At 40.1% G+C, this 19,231-nt stretch overlaps 1 protein-coding gene across 2 annotated transcripts in view; it reads left to right on the top strand.

Annotated features, from left to right (window-relative positions):
- Window positions 1-18,169, top strand: part of CPNE4 (copine 4) — a 464,843-nt gene extending 446,674 nt beyond the window's left edge. For both annotated transcript variants that reach the window (XM_032805885.2, XM_032805883.2), the window contains exons 13-16: window positions 2,250-2,301; window positions 6,547-6,680; window positions 10,108-10,344; window positions 17,611-18,169. In XM_032805885.2, coding sequence (XP_032661776.1) covers window positions 2,250-2,301; window positions 6,547-6,680; window positions 10,108-10,344; window positions 17,611-17,742 — 555 coding nt within the window. In that variant the 3' untranslated portion in view covers window positions 17,743-18,169. The remainder of the gene's footprint in view (window positions 1-2,249; window positions 2,302-6,546; window positions 6,681-10,107; window positions 10,345-17,610) is intronic.
- Window positions 18,170-19,231: the final 1,062 nt, after the last annotated feature.

The raw sequence follows: 19,231 nt of genomic DNA, 5'->3' as shown, positions 1-19,231 counted from the left end.
AACCTAGCAGGCAGAGAAAGAGTGAATCTAGTGAACAGCAGCAAAATTATTACTAAATGAAAACTCACATAACAGTGCTTCGCAGTTGCAATTACCTTTGGCCTGCAGCCAGCTGTGAGACTGGCAGATAGCAGCTGGTCTTCTGGTCAGATTGTGCCCTTAGGCATGTAGTTTGGCCAGCTAGAAATGTTCTGGAACACCTCCAAAGTGTATCTGACAATCTTGCAGTTTCATGTCTGCTGATATGGGAAAACGTGTGGTGCCTTACTGCTTTTTCTTCTACAAAGCAAATGGGGCTGCATGAATGAGTGGTCATGTGATACCCCATGAACGGGACAACCAAAACCTGGTTTTAGCATACCAAACTTCAGGTTGGGCTTGGGATGAGTTCACAGACTCCTTAATGGACGCTGGCTTAATTCCTTTGTGAGACTGGTAGCTACCCAAGTTCAACTCCTGCTTGATATCTTTTAAATAATGGCAAGCATTATCATAGTGAGTAAGACTACAAGTGAGGGTATCATATTTTCTACCCATCCCCTTCTGCCCCCCATTACAGATCTGATTAAGAGCCATACATTTACAAAACAACCTACCCAACCTTTTAGATGTCTCTCTCCTGAAAATATTAAACATGTCTAAAGTAGCAAAAAAACATGAGTTCCACTGATGGAGATCATGCAAGGCCCATTCTAACGTGAGTTAGCAGGTTCTATTCAGTGTTACAACAGTTACTGGCCTTGTCCCAGCCCATTTGTGGAGCCCACCCATATTCCTTTTTGTGGACAGCAAACAGTGTACTGCTAGCACATAACCTTTGATCTCTAAGTAGGATAAAGTTACCTGACTCTATCTTTCAGAACTACACCCTTGCACATGACTGATGTTACCATATTTCTTTGTCAACCAGTCTCTCTTTTATGCAAAACAAACCCTCTTTATGGCTTATGCCAGCCACTCCACACACCATAGGTGCGCAGCCATATTTAGGCTAGCAGTACAACACTGATAAGTCTCATAGATGCAGTTTCAAAGAGTTAGTCTCCCTTAATACGCACTTATCCCAGTGTTACAGTTGACACATACAGTTTATGGATAGTCAACGTGACACAGAATTTGGTCCAGATGTTTGAAATGTGTATAGTAAGGAGAGGAATATGGACGATAAGTGACAGGGCAGTGGAGTTAAAGAGAGTAAAAAGGGAGAGGACTACAATAGTGGAGACAGATGGAGAAAAATGGAGTCTAGAACCAGAGAAAGATGCAGACCAGGGAGAAAGGACCCTCCTCAGAAATGGAGAGGTGCTTCAGAGGAGAACATCAGTCCTGACTGATAATCACTGTGGGGTCCAATGCTGAGAGTGCCAGAGAGCTGAAGGGGGCTGGGAAACTGATTTTTTAAATATCTAATACGTTTCCATGCCACCACATTTCAAGTTTCCCTTTTGGTTAGAAAACCCACCCACTTTTTGCATTTTCAGTATTTTTTCTTAGACAAGGACCCAGCAGAAGGTGATCTGTGTGTATCTTATTATAGAACTAGTTTTGGAGGATGGTGGGGCATTTGCAACTCTGTTGACGTTTAGAAGAACTTTGGTGGTTGAGGGTTGGGGTTTTTTTTATTTTATTTTTATTTCCCTACCCCTGGTTCAAATTTAAGCACCAACCTATCTCAGCTTCATCAATGTATTTATTTGTATTTTTTCTGTCATCATAATAGGCCAGATTATGATTTTCTGATTCACACTGGGGAGCAGTTACTCCCTCCCCCTAGCGCCCCCCCCATAATCCCATTGGTTTCATACGAGTAACTGCTCATCAGTGTGAATGAGGGTTTACTACACACCCAAAGTGATTTTAATAGTGATTTTACAGTGTAGCATAATCTTCTTTAACTCTCATCTTTCAACTGGAGAGAGCATGTCTCTCAATGTGTCCTGAAATCTAGGCCATTCTTTTGTGACAGATGTTGGCAGTGCCATTTCTGCAGTGTATTTACTGAAGTTCTCATGTGCTGAAGTGTTTTTTGTCAGCAGCTACTTCTTTGATTCCAGCAAATTTTCTTATGCTTTCAGCTCTGCAGGGAGCCCCGACTCACTCTGCAATTCAAATTGATTGGCTCCAAGTTTAAAAGATTCCTATGGTTTAACACAGAAAGCGTGTAATGGGTGTTTGGAAACTGAAAGACAACTTGGAATCGTTTTTCTGAACTAAAGTCTGATTCTTTTTTCCTTTTTGTCAATGTGTAGGTCTCGCATGACTTTGCAATCAACTTTAATGAAGACAACCCAGAATGTGCAGGTAACACTCGCATTAAGGAAAGCAGATTGTTGTACTTCCGCCATATGCAAAGTGGCGAGTGATTTTAGGAGCTTCAACTTGTGGTGTCCAACATGAGATGCCTGATTTTTAGAAAGTGCTTAGCCTCTACACTCTGAAAATCAGATTGTTTTTAAAGTATGTCAAGTTGGACACCCAGTAACTGAGGCTCCCAAAATCACTCAACACTTTTGAAAACTGAGTTTCCAGTGTTTCCTTATTTTTGCCCAGATACTCAGCTCTGGTTAAGGGAAACACTGCACAGCTCAGGATGATGGGAGGTGCAAAGGCAGTCTTTGCACTCCCTGGGTCCAGGGCCATCTGTGTGCACAGCCAGTCCCCTGACGTAATTTGACTGTTGTAAATCACTCCAACTGCATGTGGTGTCAAGGGCTCTGAACAGCAGCTGTGAATCACTGTGGCATAAGACACTCCTGATCATATCCCCTTTCTCTTAGTTACTCCAGCGATGCAGCACAACTTAGTCCCAATACAATGCAGAATTTGTGCCTTTGATTTCTAGTTAACAGCTGAAATTTAAAAATAGCACTTATTGCTAATCATCAATAGTTAAAGGATAAAATTGTTGATTAGATTTTGATAAATGTGTTGTAGTTATAAGTGATGGGCAGTAATGATTGATGCTTTTACACTAATACATAGTGACGTAACTCATTGCTTACTTTGTACAAAGTATTAGAGAGAGAGAGCACACTAGAGATTTAGAATATTCTCTTTTTATCAGCAGAGGAGGAAGTATTGAGGGATCCCATGAGAACACATAAGAACATAAGAATGGCCATTCTGGGTCACACCAGTGGTCCATCTAGCTCAGTATCTTGGCCAGTGAAAAGCAAAGGGACAGGAGCGACATTTTATAGTTATGGTTTGAACTTACCATTGGCTTGTTTATTTTGTTAGTTTTTTTGTTATTTGTTTTACTTTATCATGTTCTGTATTTAGGACTCGGTCATCTAATCAATATTTAGAATGCAGAGATATTTAAGACTAAGAGGCGTAGGAGGACATGGTGCAGCATGGAAACGTCAGAGAGAATTTTAAAACCACACTCAAAAAAACCTCCAAAAAATATCTCAGAAGGGCTTATCAAGTATAGCATAGTGGCTTACACTCTGATTTGAGGTTCAGAACATGTGGGTTCTAGTCTTACTTAGCCAACAGCCTGGTGGGTGACCTTGGGCAAGTCCCTTCACTTCTCTTTATCCCATTTTCCCCATCTATAATACAAAGATGCTTATCTCCTTTGTAAAGCACATTGAGATTTACTAATGGCAATTGCTATATAAGAGCTAGGTATTATTATTATTCAGTTCTCCTTGGTACCATTAAAAATAATTCCAGTTGGATGAAGGTGAGAGAGAGACCACAAAGCATCCAGTTTAATCGTTGGTTGCAACTCCCCGTTGCCTGCCACTACACTTCATTAATTCCTGAACTAATTATTCTGTGATCTCTCGTTCAGCTTCCTTAAATATCCTATATTTTAATTGTCAGAACCCCAATGTATTCTGTAACGAGATGGTGCTCCTGGAAAAAAAGGTGAAATAAATGGAAGGGCCCCATTCTTTTTCATATAATTTATTTTATACTTACAAAAGTCACAGAAAACACAGCTAGTGTGATAACAAGTTCTTGCCTAATGCTTTTGGTGCAGACCAATAAATTGATGACTCCTATAGTGAAAAAGCATTCTTTTGATTCACTTAAAAGTAAAAAAGGAAATCCCATTTTGTATGTGAATAGCAAACTGTCACTGGCCACTAGGTTACACTGACATCAGGATAAAAGTTAAAGTGTCATTCTATTCTGAATAGTGACTGGGTAAAGACTGCATCTCCTTACTCAGAAAATAAGCAGCTAAAATAATGTTTATTGGTTTTTATTCCTATTAGCACTTTAAGCTAACACAGCGAAGGAAGTAGGAACTGGATTATTTTCTTAGTTGCACATAAGCAGAATTTCTTACTAAGTTCCAATCAGTTACACCTCTGCAAACCTGTTAAAACCACTGAAAACTCTTAAGGATGCACAGCTGTAACAGAGAGCCCCATTTGGCCTGCAGAACCTTTATTAATGGTGGTCATGCATGAGATGGAAGGAAACCCAGCTTGATTCTCTAAGTGCACAGTAGGTTTGCAGGCTAGCATTTAAAAAAAACGTTATTTGTAAACTGAGCACATTTGATATGGAAATCGTTGGGGCAAACAATAAATATTGAACCCCATGATGCCATTTTGTACGGAGTCACTTTTTAGAGGAGAAGCAAGCTTTGAACAGTCTAGGTATTTAAATTCAATTGTTTTTGTGCATGCTCACACACTATTTATTGTTTGAGAAAGAAAGGTAACTGAGAGATTGTAGAGCCTGCAATCCGAGCAAATTATCTTTGCTTTCCTTTTGTATAGCTCCACACACACTCTCTTTGCAGTTAAATAGCATACTTTACCCAAGGAACTCAAAGTGTATTACAAACCTTTATGAATTACACTGTGAATAAGTTGTATGTACGTTAATAGAGCAATCTGAAAAACAAAAAGATGTCCAAGGATGACAAACAATCCAAGAGGTAATAAACTTGAGACTAAAAGGGGCATTTTATTATAATATGACAGGAGAGTAAATATTTTCTGATGGGTACTGCTTGAGGATATATGCAAAAAAAGGTATAGTTGGTATACCTTCCCCTTTCCTGGTTCAGAGAAACCCTTTGAAATATACCAGACTATATGGGATAGGATTTATTTTTGTGTATTTTAATATCTTTTTATTAATAAATATAATATATGCACAAACTTTATGTTTTGTGTTTTTATCTTAATAAAGTTTGCAGGCCTTAGTGGAAGAGACAATATGTATATCTGGATCAGATCCTCATTGCGTTTAAAACTGGGTGTTAAGCAAAGGGACCCCCAAGACAAAGGACTTCTGCCCTCCTATGTGTTGTCCTATCTAATTTAACCTCTCTGGAGTTACTGGTGAAAAGTTTGTAACATATAGTAGTAGGCTTACAGTCTAACCAGTAATCACAGCCAGAATTAAAGATCATTCTTTTAACTTGTAGTGCTGTAAGTGGCAGGGAAAATAAGCTCAGTAGGTACATAACTGTCTAAAAATCAAGATGTTCTATTCTCCATAGTATTTGTTTAATGTAATTACAGCCTCCTTTGATTTGTTATGGTTTTTTATTGGGTCACTTTCCACAAGTTCCATTGAGAGTTCCTCTTAGGAACAAGATCAGTTTAGTGAAATAACATCACTGTTCAGCCTCCTTCTTCAAAGTTCTTTGGTCCTTCACTTTCTTACTAACCCTCTGGCCTTGTGCTTTGGGAGTTCTAAATTTTGAAACTACTGCACTTTGCATTAACACACCAGGAAATTCCTATTCTCAAGGGCAAGGAGCTGAAAATACCGATACTTGAGCTCCAATCTTTACACAGTGTCTGCAAATATAATTTACCTTGATCTGCCTAAGTTCCCACTTCCCAAGGATGAAAAAAGGGTGACATCATGTCCAAAAATGGCTCCTCCTTCACTCCTGGTGACTGAAGTACATTTTGCAATAGACAGCAAAGTGCCTTTCTGTTTCCTTTTAGTTTTTACACTTTTTGCTCAGATTGAGATTTAACTTGTGAGAACCATTATTCAAATTAACCCTGAAAAAATATTTTCCATAGCACCAGGGAAAAGTATTAACAAAGAGGGAGCCTGCTGATCGCTGCTTTGATGAAGCAGAAGTAAATCTTTCTCTAAAAAGAGAGAGAACTGTCAAAGGGGTATCATCTTTTCATCACTAAAATCTATATTCCTTGAGTATGCACATTCCTGGTGCCCAAGTGATCACTTGGCGTCTATACTGAAGATGATGAGTCTAATGCATTTGCAAATTGTGCATGTTAACTCCAACCCAGTACAGCTAATCCCTGCAAAATGTATACTAAGTGCTGTTAGTAAGAAGAAGAGCAGGGTAATGAATTATACATTACAAAACAGCTACAGCAGGTCAGGGCAGCTGGACACAGCTTCTTTGAAATTACAACTGTACAGAATAAATTGACTGAGGCAGTTTATTCCTCATGTGTTAGAATTGCACCAACTCATTTAAAAATTGATCAAGAGTCTTTAATTTGCAACTTAAACATGGTACCAGATATGTTCTCCTTGTTACCTTTCTTCTTAACTTTCTCTGCTTGCTCATTTTTATCTAAGGGATACAAGGAGTCGTTGAAGCATATCAGAGCTGCCTTCCTAAGCTACAGCTTTATGGGCCGACAAACATTGCTCCCATCATCCAGAAGGTGGCTCAATCAGCCTCGGAGGAGACTAACACTAAAGAGGCATCGGTAAGAATAGCAGCAAACTGCAAGCTATGCTAGGACCTATTTTTCTTGCTATATATTGGATCTTTGCTTGGCAGTCATGATCTGGGTCATTTTAATATACCGATATATGAATAATTTCTCAATGCTGCTGTATCTTAGCAGCCTCCATAAATGTCTTCACATAAGACAAATTGAATCAGGGTCACATAAGGCCCTGTACTTGACATTTTCTCTGATAAATATTCCCAAGCTCAGTTCTAAAACCTGCTTTTTTCTCAGTCCAATATAATATCAATTGGGGCATGATGTCATATGAGGAAAGATTGGACCTGATCCTCAGCAGGGATAAGCTGGTTTAGTTCCGTGGAAGTCAAATGGCTACCCTTGAAGCCAATAGAGCTATGTCCATTTACATCAGCATGGGATCCGACCCAGGAGTCTAAAAACCTTTCTGTGACTAGCTCACATAACCATGTGAGATGCTTGGACGGGAGGTGCTATAGACGTGCACACTGTTGTTGTTATTGTTTTATGCAATGAGAGGCCAAATGATATGCTCAAGGCCCACAGCGAGTTGGTCGTGGCAACTGTGCCAGACCCTGACACAATGATCCTTGTGAGCTTACTCCAGAATTTTATGACAAACATCCCACAGAAAAGACACAGAGCTCCATTCATTGACTGAGCACTCAAAGGTAAATCCCTGCTTGCCCACCATTCCTACTAATCATTTGTCATTTTTATACAGCGTGAGCATTTTCTTATATTGCCTGCCATTTTTTTCTGTTTTCACATTCTGTCTTCACCATGTTACAGCATGATTTCTGCCAAACCACTTGATAGCCAGTAGGTTGTTGATGGGATTGCACTAGATTCTTAGATACTAGAGTGATGGGTGCTACAAATGATTAGGAGACACAGCTTTTATTTAGAACTTACTGATCTGTAAGAATGAAAGAGCCATTTTGGAATGAAGTAGCCTGATTCTCCACTGCCTTTCACCTCATGCAGCCATATGTATCTGTGCAAAAGCAGTGCAAAATGCTACCAGATCAGGATGGCAGCATTTTGTGTTCACTTTGCACAGGTGTAAATGACAGCATAAAGTGCAAAGAAATAGGGGTAGGCCCTAAATATGTTTGATCTTAGGAGGCAAAGGGTTAAAAAAAGTGGCCACGTCACAGAGCCCATGCTGGAAGCTCCTTTGTTTCCCTGGGATCGTATTCAGCTATGGCTGTAGAACTTTGTTTGCTTTTCCCATCATGAAGTGTTCTGTTGCTTTTAACAATAGTAAGAAAAGTCTGCACTTCTCCATTTGTGATAAGACCCATGACAGTTTCTTTCAGCTGAAAGGCCTAAGTACAGAATTTATTTTAAATGTGATTGAAATGCGCTGTACTTATTTTCCCTCTGCCCAGCAGGACTCAAAATGAGGGAGGAAAAATGTGTTAGTGCTGTGAAGCATCATCTACAATTGGATCTGAAAAATGTGCCGGAATAGCATTGATGTTGGAGTCAGAGATGAAAGAAATCCTTGCATGCCTCTGAGGGGAAGAGGACTGCACTATATATCATACCAGAACAGATCTGTACAATGGCACCATTGTCATCACCATAGCCAGGGCTTTCCCAGAGTTTTCTTCTTTTGTCTGGTATATGGCTGCAGTGGTGTTCTCCACGCAACAGTTTTAAATAGAATTGTTTAATGCAGAAGAAGATGAATGAATTACAGCATAGTATAGTCCTTAGGGGCTAGACTTCTTAAAAGAATCCACTTAGGGTGACCAGTTGGTACATGTGAAAAATTGGGACACTTCTTTTTTCGAAGAGGAAGGGGTGGTATAGTTGCATACATAAGACACAGCCTGTAATATCAGGGCAATCTCGATATTATTGGGACATCTGGTCACTCTAAATCCACCAGAGTCCATCTAGTCCCAGGACATTCCGCTGAGAGTCTGAAGACTGGGCTCTCTTCTCAATTCTCTCACTGAATTAGAATGTGACATTAAGCAAGTTACTTCACTCTCTCTGTACTTCAGTTTCCTCGTCTATAAAATGAGGATATTGACGCTTAACCACCTTTGTTAAGGGGCTCTGGATGAAAAGTAGTGCATGTATAATAAATAGTATTATTATATGGTATTCAATTTTTATTTAAAATGTAACTATAATCATTGCTCCATAGTCGAGCTGTCTAGATTGAGAGGATGGCTGCTGACCAAAATATAGAACACTGTGGGCTGTATTTCACACATTGGGGTCCAAGGATCTATTATATTCGTGTTTAGATAGAAAAGAAAAAAAAACGCATTTATTTTACTTTGCAGCATGACTCTTCAGGAAAAAAAATCTTTGTGTATTTTGGTTTTCACACACGAGAGGCAATCAATGTGTGTGTGTGCGCGCATTTTATATATGGCTAATATTACAGCTCAACTTTAACTGTATGGAGTTTCTCTGCTTTGTTCCCACGCACATCGTGGCTCAGTTCTACTACTTCCTATGCAGGAATCAGTTTCCTTGTAAAGTAGTCAGCCTTGTAAAGAATCAGTTTCCTTCATAAAGTGCACCCCGGCTGCCTCGCTGTCCAGAAAGGCTCAAGTGAGAGTCATTCTTCCTCACTTATCAAATGAATCCCATTGCATCTAGTTCAGTGTAACTCAGAGTAGGGAAAGGAACTGACAAATGCACTAAAATGCTTAATCTCTTTTAGAAACCTGAGGAACACTTAACCTCTCCTCAGGGTTTGACAGTGGATTTGAAAAAGTTTCTCATTCTATCTCCACACCCAAGTCCTGGAGGAGCCCCTGTCACACTTCTGGACAAACTAGGAACCTTCCCTATGCATTATTCCTCCCCTGAGTGCCAAGCCTCCATTGGGCAGAAAACTGCGCTCACCTTACCTACCTGGCAGCAATGTTGGCTCCCTAAACAGAGCTGTTGTGATTTCCATAACAGTTCTTCCCCAGCTTCAGATACTGGAATGCAGCATCTACCTCTGCCTCTTTTCTCCTTCCATTGGTTCTCAGCAAAAGAGTGTAGTCAGAAACCATCAGCAGAGGAAAGTGAGTCATGTAGGGATCACAAGCCAAGGGGGAGCAAGACCAGTCAAGCCTTCAAGCAAAAGTCCTGACAACTGCCATGTTCCTAGAAGCCAGGAATCCACCATTCTCCTCAACATAATATTCCTCTTGGCTTCCCCTACCTCCCGGAAATTAGCGAAACCCCAGGTAAAAAACACCTGAAGATAATCTAGGGGTCACCCCAGTGGAGGTTGATTCCTGTGGGATGCAGTCCACCTCTGAGAACATTTCTATTTTAAAAACAGACTTTGTCCAAAGCCATCGTTTATGGTTGCCATTAGAAAAATGGAGGAAGCTTAAAATAAAGGTTTATATAACCAATGACATTTTCCCCTGTTCTTCTCTTCTTTCCCAACCTGCAGCAATATTTCATCTTGCTGATTCTGACAGACGGCGTGATCACAGACATGGCTGACACCCGGGAGGCCATCGTTCATGCCTCCCACCTGCCTATGTCAGTCATCATCGTTGGGATTGGAAACGCCGATTTCAGTGATATGCAGATGCTAGATGGCGATGACGGGATTTTGAGGTCCCCCAAGGGCGAGCCTGTTCTTCGAGACATCGTCCAATTTGTGCCATTTAGGAACTTCAAACATGTAAGACGGATTTTCAGTCTGTTCAGTCTAGAGGCTGCATTTCAGAGTCTGCTCTTAGTTTAGACTGAAACAAGAACTCAGCAAAGTGGCAGCATTTTATTTTGAAAATGAAATGGAATAAAGCTAAGATGCATGAGAGAGAAGGAAAAAAAGAGAGAGGAGAATAACTATATTTCAATGAGACATTGAGGTGTCTCTTGTTTGGTTACAATATGAGCCCTCAGTTCTGTATTTCTCAGTTTTTCTCCTCTCATTTATATTTGTCCTGATTTATTTTAAACCTCTGTTTTTCTTCCTTCTCTGTTTGGCTCACATCCCTGAGGTCTATAGTATACTCCAGATTGGTCATTTCCACATAGAGACTGGAATCACTGTGAATTTGAGCTCACACGGTTTATGCCAGATTGTTTCCTTGTCAGAATTCAGCCCCCTAAACCAACAGAGGCAGGACCATCCATGGAGAGGGCCAGTGATTCCTTGTTTCCTCCTCCCACCCCTGCTCTGTCTCCCCAAACTCTGTGTAAGCATGGCACCTTGAATCCACTGCCAGCCACTATTCCCCAGAATGCACCCTTAAGGGATGTGGGGTGGGGGTGGGTGGGAGATACATTATGAAAAGGGTAAAGTGGACCAGCTTTAACTTATCTGATAAAACTGATGGGGGAACATGGCAATGGAGTGCAGCCATGCCCTCGTGCTGCACACTCCCGTCCCCAGTCACCACTTCCTACGTGGTAGCACCTGAAACTCTTGGCATCAGCCCTGACTTTCTTCAGGGTCAGGGAAACTCAGGCACCATGTCACAGAAGCAACTCTTCCACATACAATGATGCTTCACAGGATCCCATTTTCTTCCTTGTCAAAGTGGAGGGGATTTTGTGTGTGTGCGCATGCGCACCAACTTTCTCTTATCTGTCTTCAACTCTCTCTCCTCTTTATCTCTTCTGTTCTTTCTCCGGCCTGTTTTCTCTCCCTTTCCCTCTTCTTTGTCTGTCTCTCCTCTTTTTCCTTCCTACCTTAGTAAATCTGCTTCCTGTCTTTTAGCAGCAAGGAGCCTTGGAACTATGTTTTCACTATTTAATTCTGATTAGTTCTTTCCACTGTACTGTATCCTATTAACTGAATTTCTTTTTTTTTGTGGAATAAACCTTTCCATGCAGATCCTATGTACCAGTGAACCACAGTTCTGGATTTATCTCCACCAAAGGTTATGTTGATTTTAGGATGGTTGAGAGCCCTATTACGTCTATAGGTTGTTCTGTGTCTTCAGATATGTGCCTCTTGCTTACATTTTGTTGCCCTCTGCTTTATTATTGCCAGAAGGAGATTCTCAGTTCATCTTCTCCTCTTCCAAATCTCATTTTGCCACATTTTAATGAGAAACACACATCCTTCCTACACAAGGTCCCATTGTGACAATCGCCCCAATCTCACAAAATAACCTGGTTTCTCTTGTCTTTCCAGCTTTAGTTTGGGGGTAAACTAAGATTCCTGGGGGCAGATCCTCAGCCAATCTAAAACTGTCATACTTCCACTGAAGTTGTCAGCTGATGATCTTCCCCTGAAGGTGTAGTTGTATCCATTACTTGTCAGCTATTACTTGTCAGTGCTACTAAGCCAGCTATTAAATAGAAGCTTTAACAAGGTGTGATCGTGACCTGCTCATAATTCAAAATTCCCCTCTACAGTGTGCAGCTTTTCACTCTAGATGCAGTGTATTGTGAAGGCATTGAAAGGTAAGTTATTTGAGTTGGTACTAGCCCTCCTTTTAGTTAGTTGAAAATATGTTTCCATGAGGAACTGACAAAGCCAGCTTCTTTTTCGGTTTTTAATGCCATATTGTGAATTTAGGACAGAGCTGAAATCATCCTTGATTGATCCTGACCATTGCAGTTCTTTCTGGACACTGAATATATTGTGCTGCTGCTAACTTGTGAGAGAGTCTGTGATCTTCAATGCCAGTTGTGGGTAAATTACATCTGTTGTCTTTAGTAGTTTTAGGTTAACTTTCAGAAATTTGAAAGGGTAGCAATCTTGGAAAGCTATTTTGCTCATTAAAAGAAGAGAAACTTGGTCTCTCTCTCTATAGATATACACAATATTCTCTCCATATCAGAAGAACCCACGTAACTTATAAAACACGGTATTCAGTCTCTTTATTGAGATCTTGAGTGTCTCAGCTTAACACTTTAAGGTGCACAGATACCAGTGTAATAGGTGCAAAATAAATGCTTGTGATGATAACCACCTCTTGATGAATCTCTTTGTTACAGGAAGTACCCAAGATAATGTTTCTATTAGCAAGGTGCCTACATTTGGACAATACTTGCCTAACTGAAAATCTACCTCATGGGTCTAACATTAGAATAACTTGTTGGATCACTATAATTACAGGAGAAAGAGGTGAAGTCTGGAAAGGAGAGTCAGTAAAAATGAGCATATAAAACTTGGGGCAGGTCTTGATCCAGAAACCCACTTAAGCATATTCATAACTTTCAACACATAAGTAGTCTCATTTAAGTGATTGGGATTACTCGCAAGCTTAAAGTTAAGCATGTGCTTAAGTGTTTTGCTGGATCAGGACTTCTGTAGGAAATGAGTATTGTCCTTTGGTAGTGTTCATAGTCATTTTAATACCAGCTGTATAATTTCATTATGAAGGCCTAGTGCTACGAGGTGCTACGTTCTTCCTGCATGTTGTCACTTAGCACCTTGGAGGATAAGATTTTTATAGATGTATGTTCTTCAGCGCAGGGACCTTGACTTTTAGACTAGTCTCTCCAGGGTAATGCACACCTTTGATGCTGTAGAAAGAATTATAATAGTGGCGGTTCTTAGCAAATCCTAGAATCATGGGGCTTGGATAACAACCCAGGCAGTCACTACAGTTAAAAATAATTGTCCACAAGTATTGTGCATCTTGACTAGATTCCACACTTAGCCTGACTGCTATGGGGTAACATGAAAATAAAAAGAGAAAATGTTTTCTCTGGACTGAATTGAATTTCTGTCTTCCAGAATTATCATCATCCAAACATTTGTGTGTCATTCTCTAATAAAAGCAGAGCAGTGATGCCCATGAACAATTGCCAAAATGTATAAAAGTATGAAAATCGTGTGTAACTAATGGCATTCTGCGATGGAGATTTTAAGCACTGAATTTTTCAGCCTTATGGACTCACGATAGATGTACCATGCACAAATCTGATGCAGCCTGTGGATCGTTTTTCATTTTCCTTTGTGTTTAATCATAAAGCCTAACAACTGTGACTTAATAACATACATCATGGAAGAGTGTGGAAAGCCAAGCCCTGCTTCTGCAAGGAGCAATGTTTTGTACTATGCTTTGTAATTAAAGATTAAGCATGGTGAGCCTCTAGAACTGAATCAAAGCCATTTGTAATATATACCAATTATCATCAGAGGAAAGTATTTTCCCACTGCTGGCTGAGTTGATTGTTGTGTATTAACCATCCATTGAGAAGTAGTCATCTTGAGTTGTTTGTTGCTACAGTGTTGTTCAAGCATATCATTAAATAACTGGAAAAATGTTATAGTGAAAATTACTTTATTATCTGTGTTAAATTCCTATGAAGAATAACTCTTATTTTTTTATCATTGATGAAGTGCCATTGGAGCGCATGTGATTTACCAACCAAAGACATAAATAAGGTGTTCTTCTCATTTACACAAAGGCCTCTTTACACCACTTTGGCCTTAAAGTGGATGCACATTGCCAGAGCAAGGAGAATCAGGCCCATGATCCATACACTGACAAACTTACCAGCTAGGGCCCCAGTTCTGGAATGAGATCCACTAGAATGAACTCCTGTGTCCAGGCTTGCCCCACTGAAGTGAATGGGGCTCTGTAACGTGAACCCACAATAAAAGGTCCATTTACAGAGTTGATGCTTTCATTAAATAAAACTGACACTAACAGAGAGAAGAGGTGATGATGTGGTAGGGCAGGAGTATTGATATTGAACTGATTTTCAGAAGTATTGAATGCCACCCCCACTCCACATTGAAGTTAGTAGGAGCTGCTTTGAAAACTGAGCCATGTAAAGCCCTGTAGATTCTTGGTTTTGCATTACACATGTTGTGTTAGTTCTTTTGCCTTTCTGTTCTTTATATGAGTCTATTTGTGTTAATTTAGCCTGGAGGTGGCAGTCAGTGTAGTAACAGCTCTTGCATATTTGGGGCGAATTTTCCAAAATTCTCAGCCCTGGCCTAAATTTGCTGCTTTTCCACTAAAGTCAATAGGTGTTTTCTATTGATTTCAGTGGGAGCAGAGTTAGGCCATTGCTGAACTCTTGTGAAAATGCCACATTTGTCCTTCGAAAGGGTTAATACTTAAGGGCTTTGTAACTTCTTATACCTGGAAAAAATATATGAACGTGTGCTGTCCACAGAAGGGTTTGTTTTGCCTTGTCTGTTTGTTTATACAGAAGTGTCTCGTGCAGATTTCAGTTCAAATGTCATAATGTGAAGCTATTTTCCTTTTATTTTTTTTACTGTTTTAATTTTTTTTTACATTACCAGTAAAGTACAAGGACTCAAAATGCAGATATTAGTTTTGCTTCCTCTAATTTATGCCAGGATTTCCTCATTATTTATATACTTTGTTACTATTAAATTAATCTAAATTAACTGCATTTTTTCTGTACCTTTGGATTGGCATGTTTATACATATGAGTAAATGCACAGTATACTTCCTGTATGAATGAAATTCTAAATATGCGGTGGGATAAGCATCTGAACCAATGACAGAGAGGAGGAGAATAAATCAGGGGTTGTAATTTGTTCATTTCCATGCAGCTTATATTGTGAACCTAAAATATTATCTAGAAAGAGTGATGAGGGGAGATCTATTAGCCAAAAAAAGAAGTTAAATATCCCAGGGCAACAGCCCTTGAAGACTCCTTTGCAAGAGTTGCCTTGCTTAAGAAGAGAGAGTCAGGCACCTGTGCTGTTGCTGTTGCTGTTGCTGTCAGTTCAATAATGCTTGTACCTGATTTACAGCCCACTCCAGTTCCACTGAAGTCTGTGGGAGCCTTTATGATGACATTAATGGGAGTTGGATCAGGCCCCTTACTCAGCATTCCTTATCAAAAGTAGAGGAGTACTGGAAATAGGCATATTGAAAAGAAGGGCAGGGTTGGCCCCTTAATGCATGGATAGTGGGACTCTGGGCACAAGGGTCTGTCCCCTGGTTCTAACTGCAGGATCGGGGCCTTGGTTTGTCAATTTAATAACAACCCCACAATAGGCATGGATATTTCCTCTCTCAGCCATGATGTTTTAAGCTGTCCTTGGCAAAATCCTACTGTATTTACAATAAGGAATTGCGATCATGTATGCCAGCCTTTTCTCAATCTCTAATGACAGTGTGTGGCCTGTGCACATGCAGACGGTCACGGCTATGGAATCTCTCTGCGTTTAAGGATCTTTGAATGAAAATATGTAGCACTTGCAGAGACACTGCCGCTAGGTTAGACCCAGTGATGAGCTGCCAAAATCTTAACAACCGGTTCCCTCTAAAAAGTTTTGATTTAAAGGGATGTTCATCCACAGTATGTATTTTTGTACCTTTCTCCATAAGAATGGCAATGCATTGAATTATTGGGAGTCATACTTAACAATAAAAAAACATTTTTACATGTTTATTACAATAAACAAAGTATTGCTTTATTACACGAATTTAAAATACATTTGAAAAGAAGAAAATATAGATGCAAACAATAATAAAGAATGAAATGCCTTTTCTTGTATTTTAAAATATAACATGTGAACTACTTAAATTATTAAACAAGTAATATATTCATATTGAAGTATACAATGCAAGAACAAACAACATTTTAAAGAATATTTAAGTACATTTATTACTAATTAGGTAGTAATTTCCAAATGGCTTCCCAGGTGCCGGCGGCTGGCCACTGCGGCTCTGCGGGGGGAGGGGGAGCATCCTCGTGGGGCAGGGGCCCCTGCAGGGACCAGGTCAAATTGCCCCACTTGCCCCCTGGGCAGCCCTGGAGCTCCTAGTCCCCCCTTACCTTGGCGGCCACTAAAAGCAGCAGAAGAAAGCTGCAGCAGGCCACACTGCAGGTCTGCGGGGGGGGGAGCAGGGAATCCTGGGAACTCAGGTGGGAGACAGGGCAGTCCCGCGGGACACATCCGGCCCGCAGACCAGAGTTGTTCTCCTACCTGCCTGGCTCTTTAACATCCGGTTCTCTACCGGAGTCTAATTTTAGCAACCAGTTCTAGCGAATCGGTGTGAACCGTCTGCAGCTGACCACTGGTTAGACCCGTAATTTACATTTGGGTTGTTTTAAGGCTTCATGAAGACTTTCAGTGAAATGTTTTTCACATTTGTTTTAATTCCAATAAAAACATTTTTATTTGAATTTAAAAATTCCCCCAGAATTTAAACAAAGGCTTCCCTTTCACATGGTTGACTTTGAACGCAGTGGAGTCGCTCACATGCTTAACATTAAGCTTGCGCATAAGTCTTTGCACTCTGGAGCCTGAAAACTAAAGTGAACCTAACTCATTGAGTTTTATTGTCTAGACCACTTAGGAGCAAAGGGTAAACAAACATCAGGGATGGTGAAAAGTAAAGTACAGGTCTGTCTCATCTTACGCTGGGGTTACGTTCCGCAGTCAGCACCTAAAACGAAAATCGCGGATACTCAAAATTACATTGAGTGTAATGGCGGTCGGAATCACCCGCACTACAGAAACAGTATTTAAATGGTTATTTTTCTCTTTTTTTTCTTGTTTTTGCCAACTGCGTACAGCTGAAATGGCACACGTTAAATGCGCTTAAGATGCGACAGACCTGTAGTCTTTTCACATTCTTTTAAATCCTCTTCAATTTGAACAGTGTTATAGTTAGCACAGACAAGAGAGTTTTGACCAGGCAATCCCTTTAGTTCTGACCTGGCACTCTCATGGACAGCAGTCAAGCAAAAATATGCAGTGGTACAGCAGTTGCAGGGTAACGTCGTCATCCCACACTCAGAGCAGGTGGCAGGCTGGGCAAAGCCTTGATGACTTTAGTGAGGCTTTGTGCAGGTGCAGGAGTCTGCCGACACAGAATCACTTGCAGTATTAGGCCCTGAAATAGTGTCATGTACTTTGATAGCTATCAGTCTGCTTTTATTCCATGCTTATGACCATGAACTCCCAGCACCTCTGGTAATAAGACCAATCAGCACCTTCTGCATAGCGACAGATTAACACTGTATTTTCTACCATTTCCTGCAGGCATCCCCAGCTGCACTAGCAAAAAGCGTTTTGGCTGAAGTTCCAAATCAAGTGGTGGACTATTACAATGGCAAAGGGATAAAACCAAAATGTATGTCAGAGTACGAGTCTTCCAGGACACTAGCGCCATGAACTTCCCTGCACACTTTTACACAGCTCCAAACTGCTACTACTACAACTACCGTCTTTAACACAAACAACAAAATAGCACGTTTTGGTGATTTTTAACTAAAATAATTTTTTTTGCATGTGTAGCCTAAAGGCTTAAATCTGTTAAGCAGTTGTTATTGTTGAAAACTTTTTATGAGAAGAAGGAAACTAACTCTTTACAGCATGTCGCCTTGAAATAAAAAGTTATCTGTATCTGGTTTTTATACAGGTTTGTTGAAATTTTGCTAAATTTCTTATTATCTTTCCACTGTAAAGCATTTTGAAACATTTGAGAGCGGATAGCCAAAATATCTTTGGTTTTATCTGCTGCGAAATGAAAGATTTTTCAAAATGGCAGATGCATGAACTGTATTTTGCATGTTTAAAATAAAAACAACACAGTTTTGCAGTTGTTGTCTTTATTTCTCTCATGCCACAAAGTTGCCTGCTCTAAACCCTGTACTCAGCACACTGTACTTCAAGGAAAGAATGACCAAAGCATTCTAAGACACTACTGAAAGAGTATGCCCCAAAACATGGACAGTTCTAATGACACATCTTATAACGGGCGTGCCCAAATAAGCCCAGCAAGCCTATGGCTTCACTGGCAACTTGTCAAGAGCCCAAGGGCATATCGGATTAGTGTAACATGAGCAGACTATAGCTGCATTCGTCTTTAATATGGAGATATGGTCCTCAAGGATGACGTGCTTAAGTGCCATGTTCCATCTTCATCCACGCGACTTGACTGGCTGGTATGTGGGCAACATTTTGGCCACCTTTGATTTATAATCAAGCCTGTTTTTGAGTTGTTTTGTTTGTATTTTTCATTTCACTCACAATACCGAATTTTTGCGTGGTGCACTATCCAAGACAGATGTTGCATGGCCTAATTTTGACAAAGAAAAGAGCTTGAAGGTTTCCTTGGTACAGAGTTTGACTGTATACAGTGAAAAAGCTGTTTTATATCAGAAGACTATTAGACCTACTTTTTTAATGGGGTGAGGGAGGAAAATAACAAATTGTATTTAGATTTAGAATCTCTCCATTTACAAAAAATCAGGTTATGATATCTAGTGTCTGAGGTCTAACATCCGGTTTTGCAAAATACACAGCAGTTAAACACACAACCTGTTAAAGGATGATCGTGAAATTTTGGCCAAAAATAGCTGTTTAAGGTGAGACATTTTTCCTAAGGCCTCAGTATTGACCTAACTCTGCTCGCATTGAAGTCAATGAGAGTTTTGCCATTGACTGCAACAGAATCAGGCTAATGGTGAGTGCTGTGGAAAATTCCACCTTTACTCTGTAGGTTTTTTTAAATGTGTTTAAACGCATGGATTTCTCCATAATATATAGTTTTAGTTTTCTTGTTTTCATTTAAAAATACTTTCCAAAGGATCAGTTTTGATAGATGGTTTGGTACCATTCGATGAAGATAATGTATATCTGTAAAGTGTGTCTAGCACAT

This window comes from Chelonoidis abingdonii, chromosome 2, assembly GCF_003597395.2.
Source record: "Chelonoidis abingdonii isolate Lonesome George chromosome 2, CheloAbing_2.0, whole genome shotgun sequence".
NCBI lineage: Eukaryota > Metazoa > Chordata > Testudines > Testudinidae > Chelonoidis > Chelonoidis abingdonii.
This window is presented reverse-complemented; position numbering and strand designations above follow the sequence as displayed.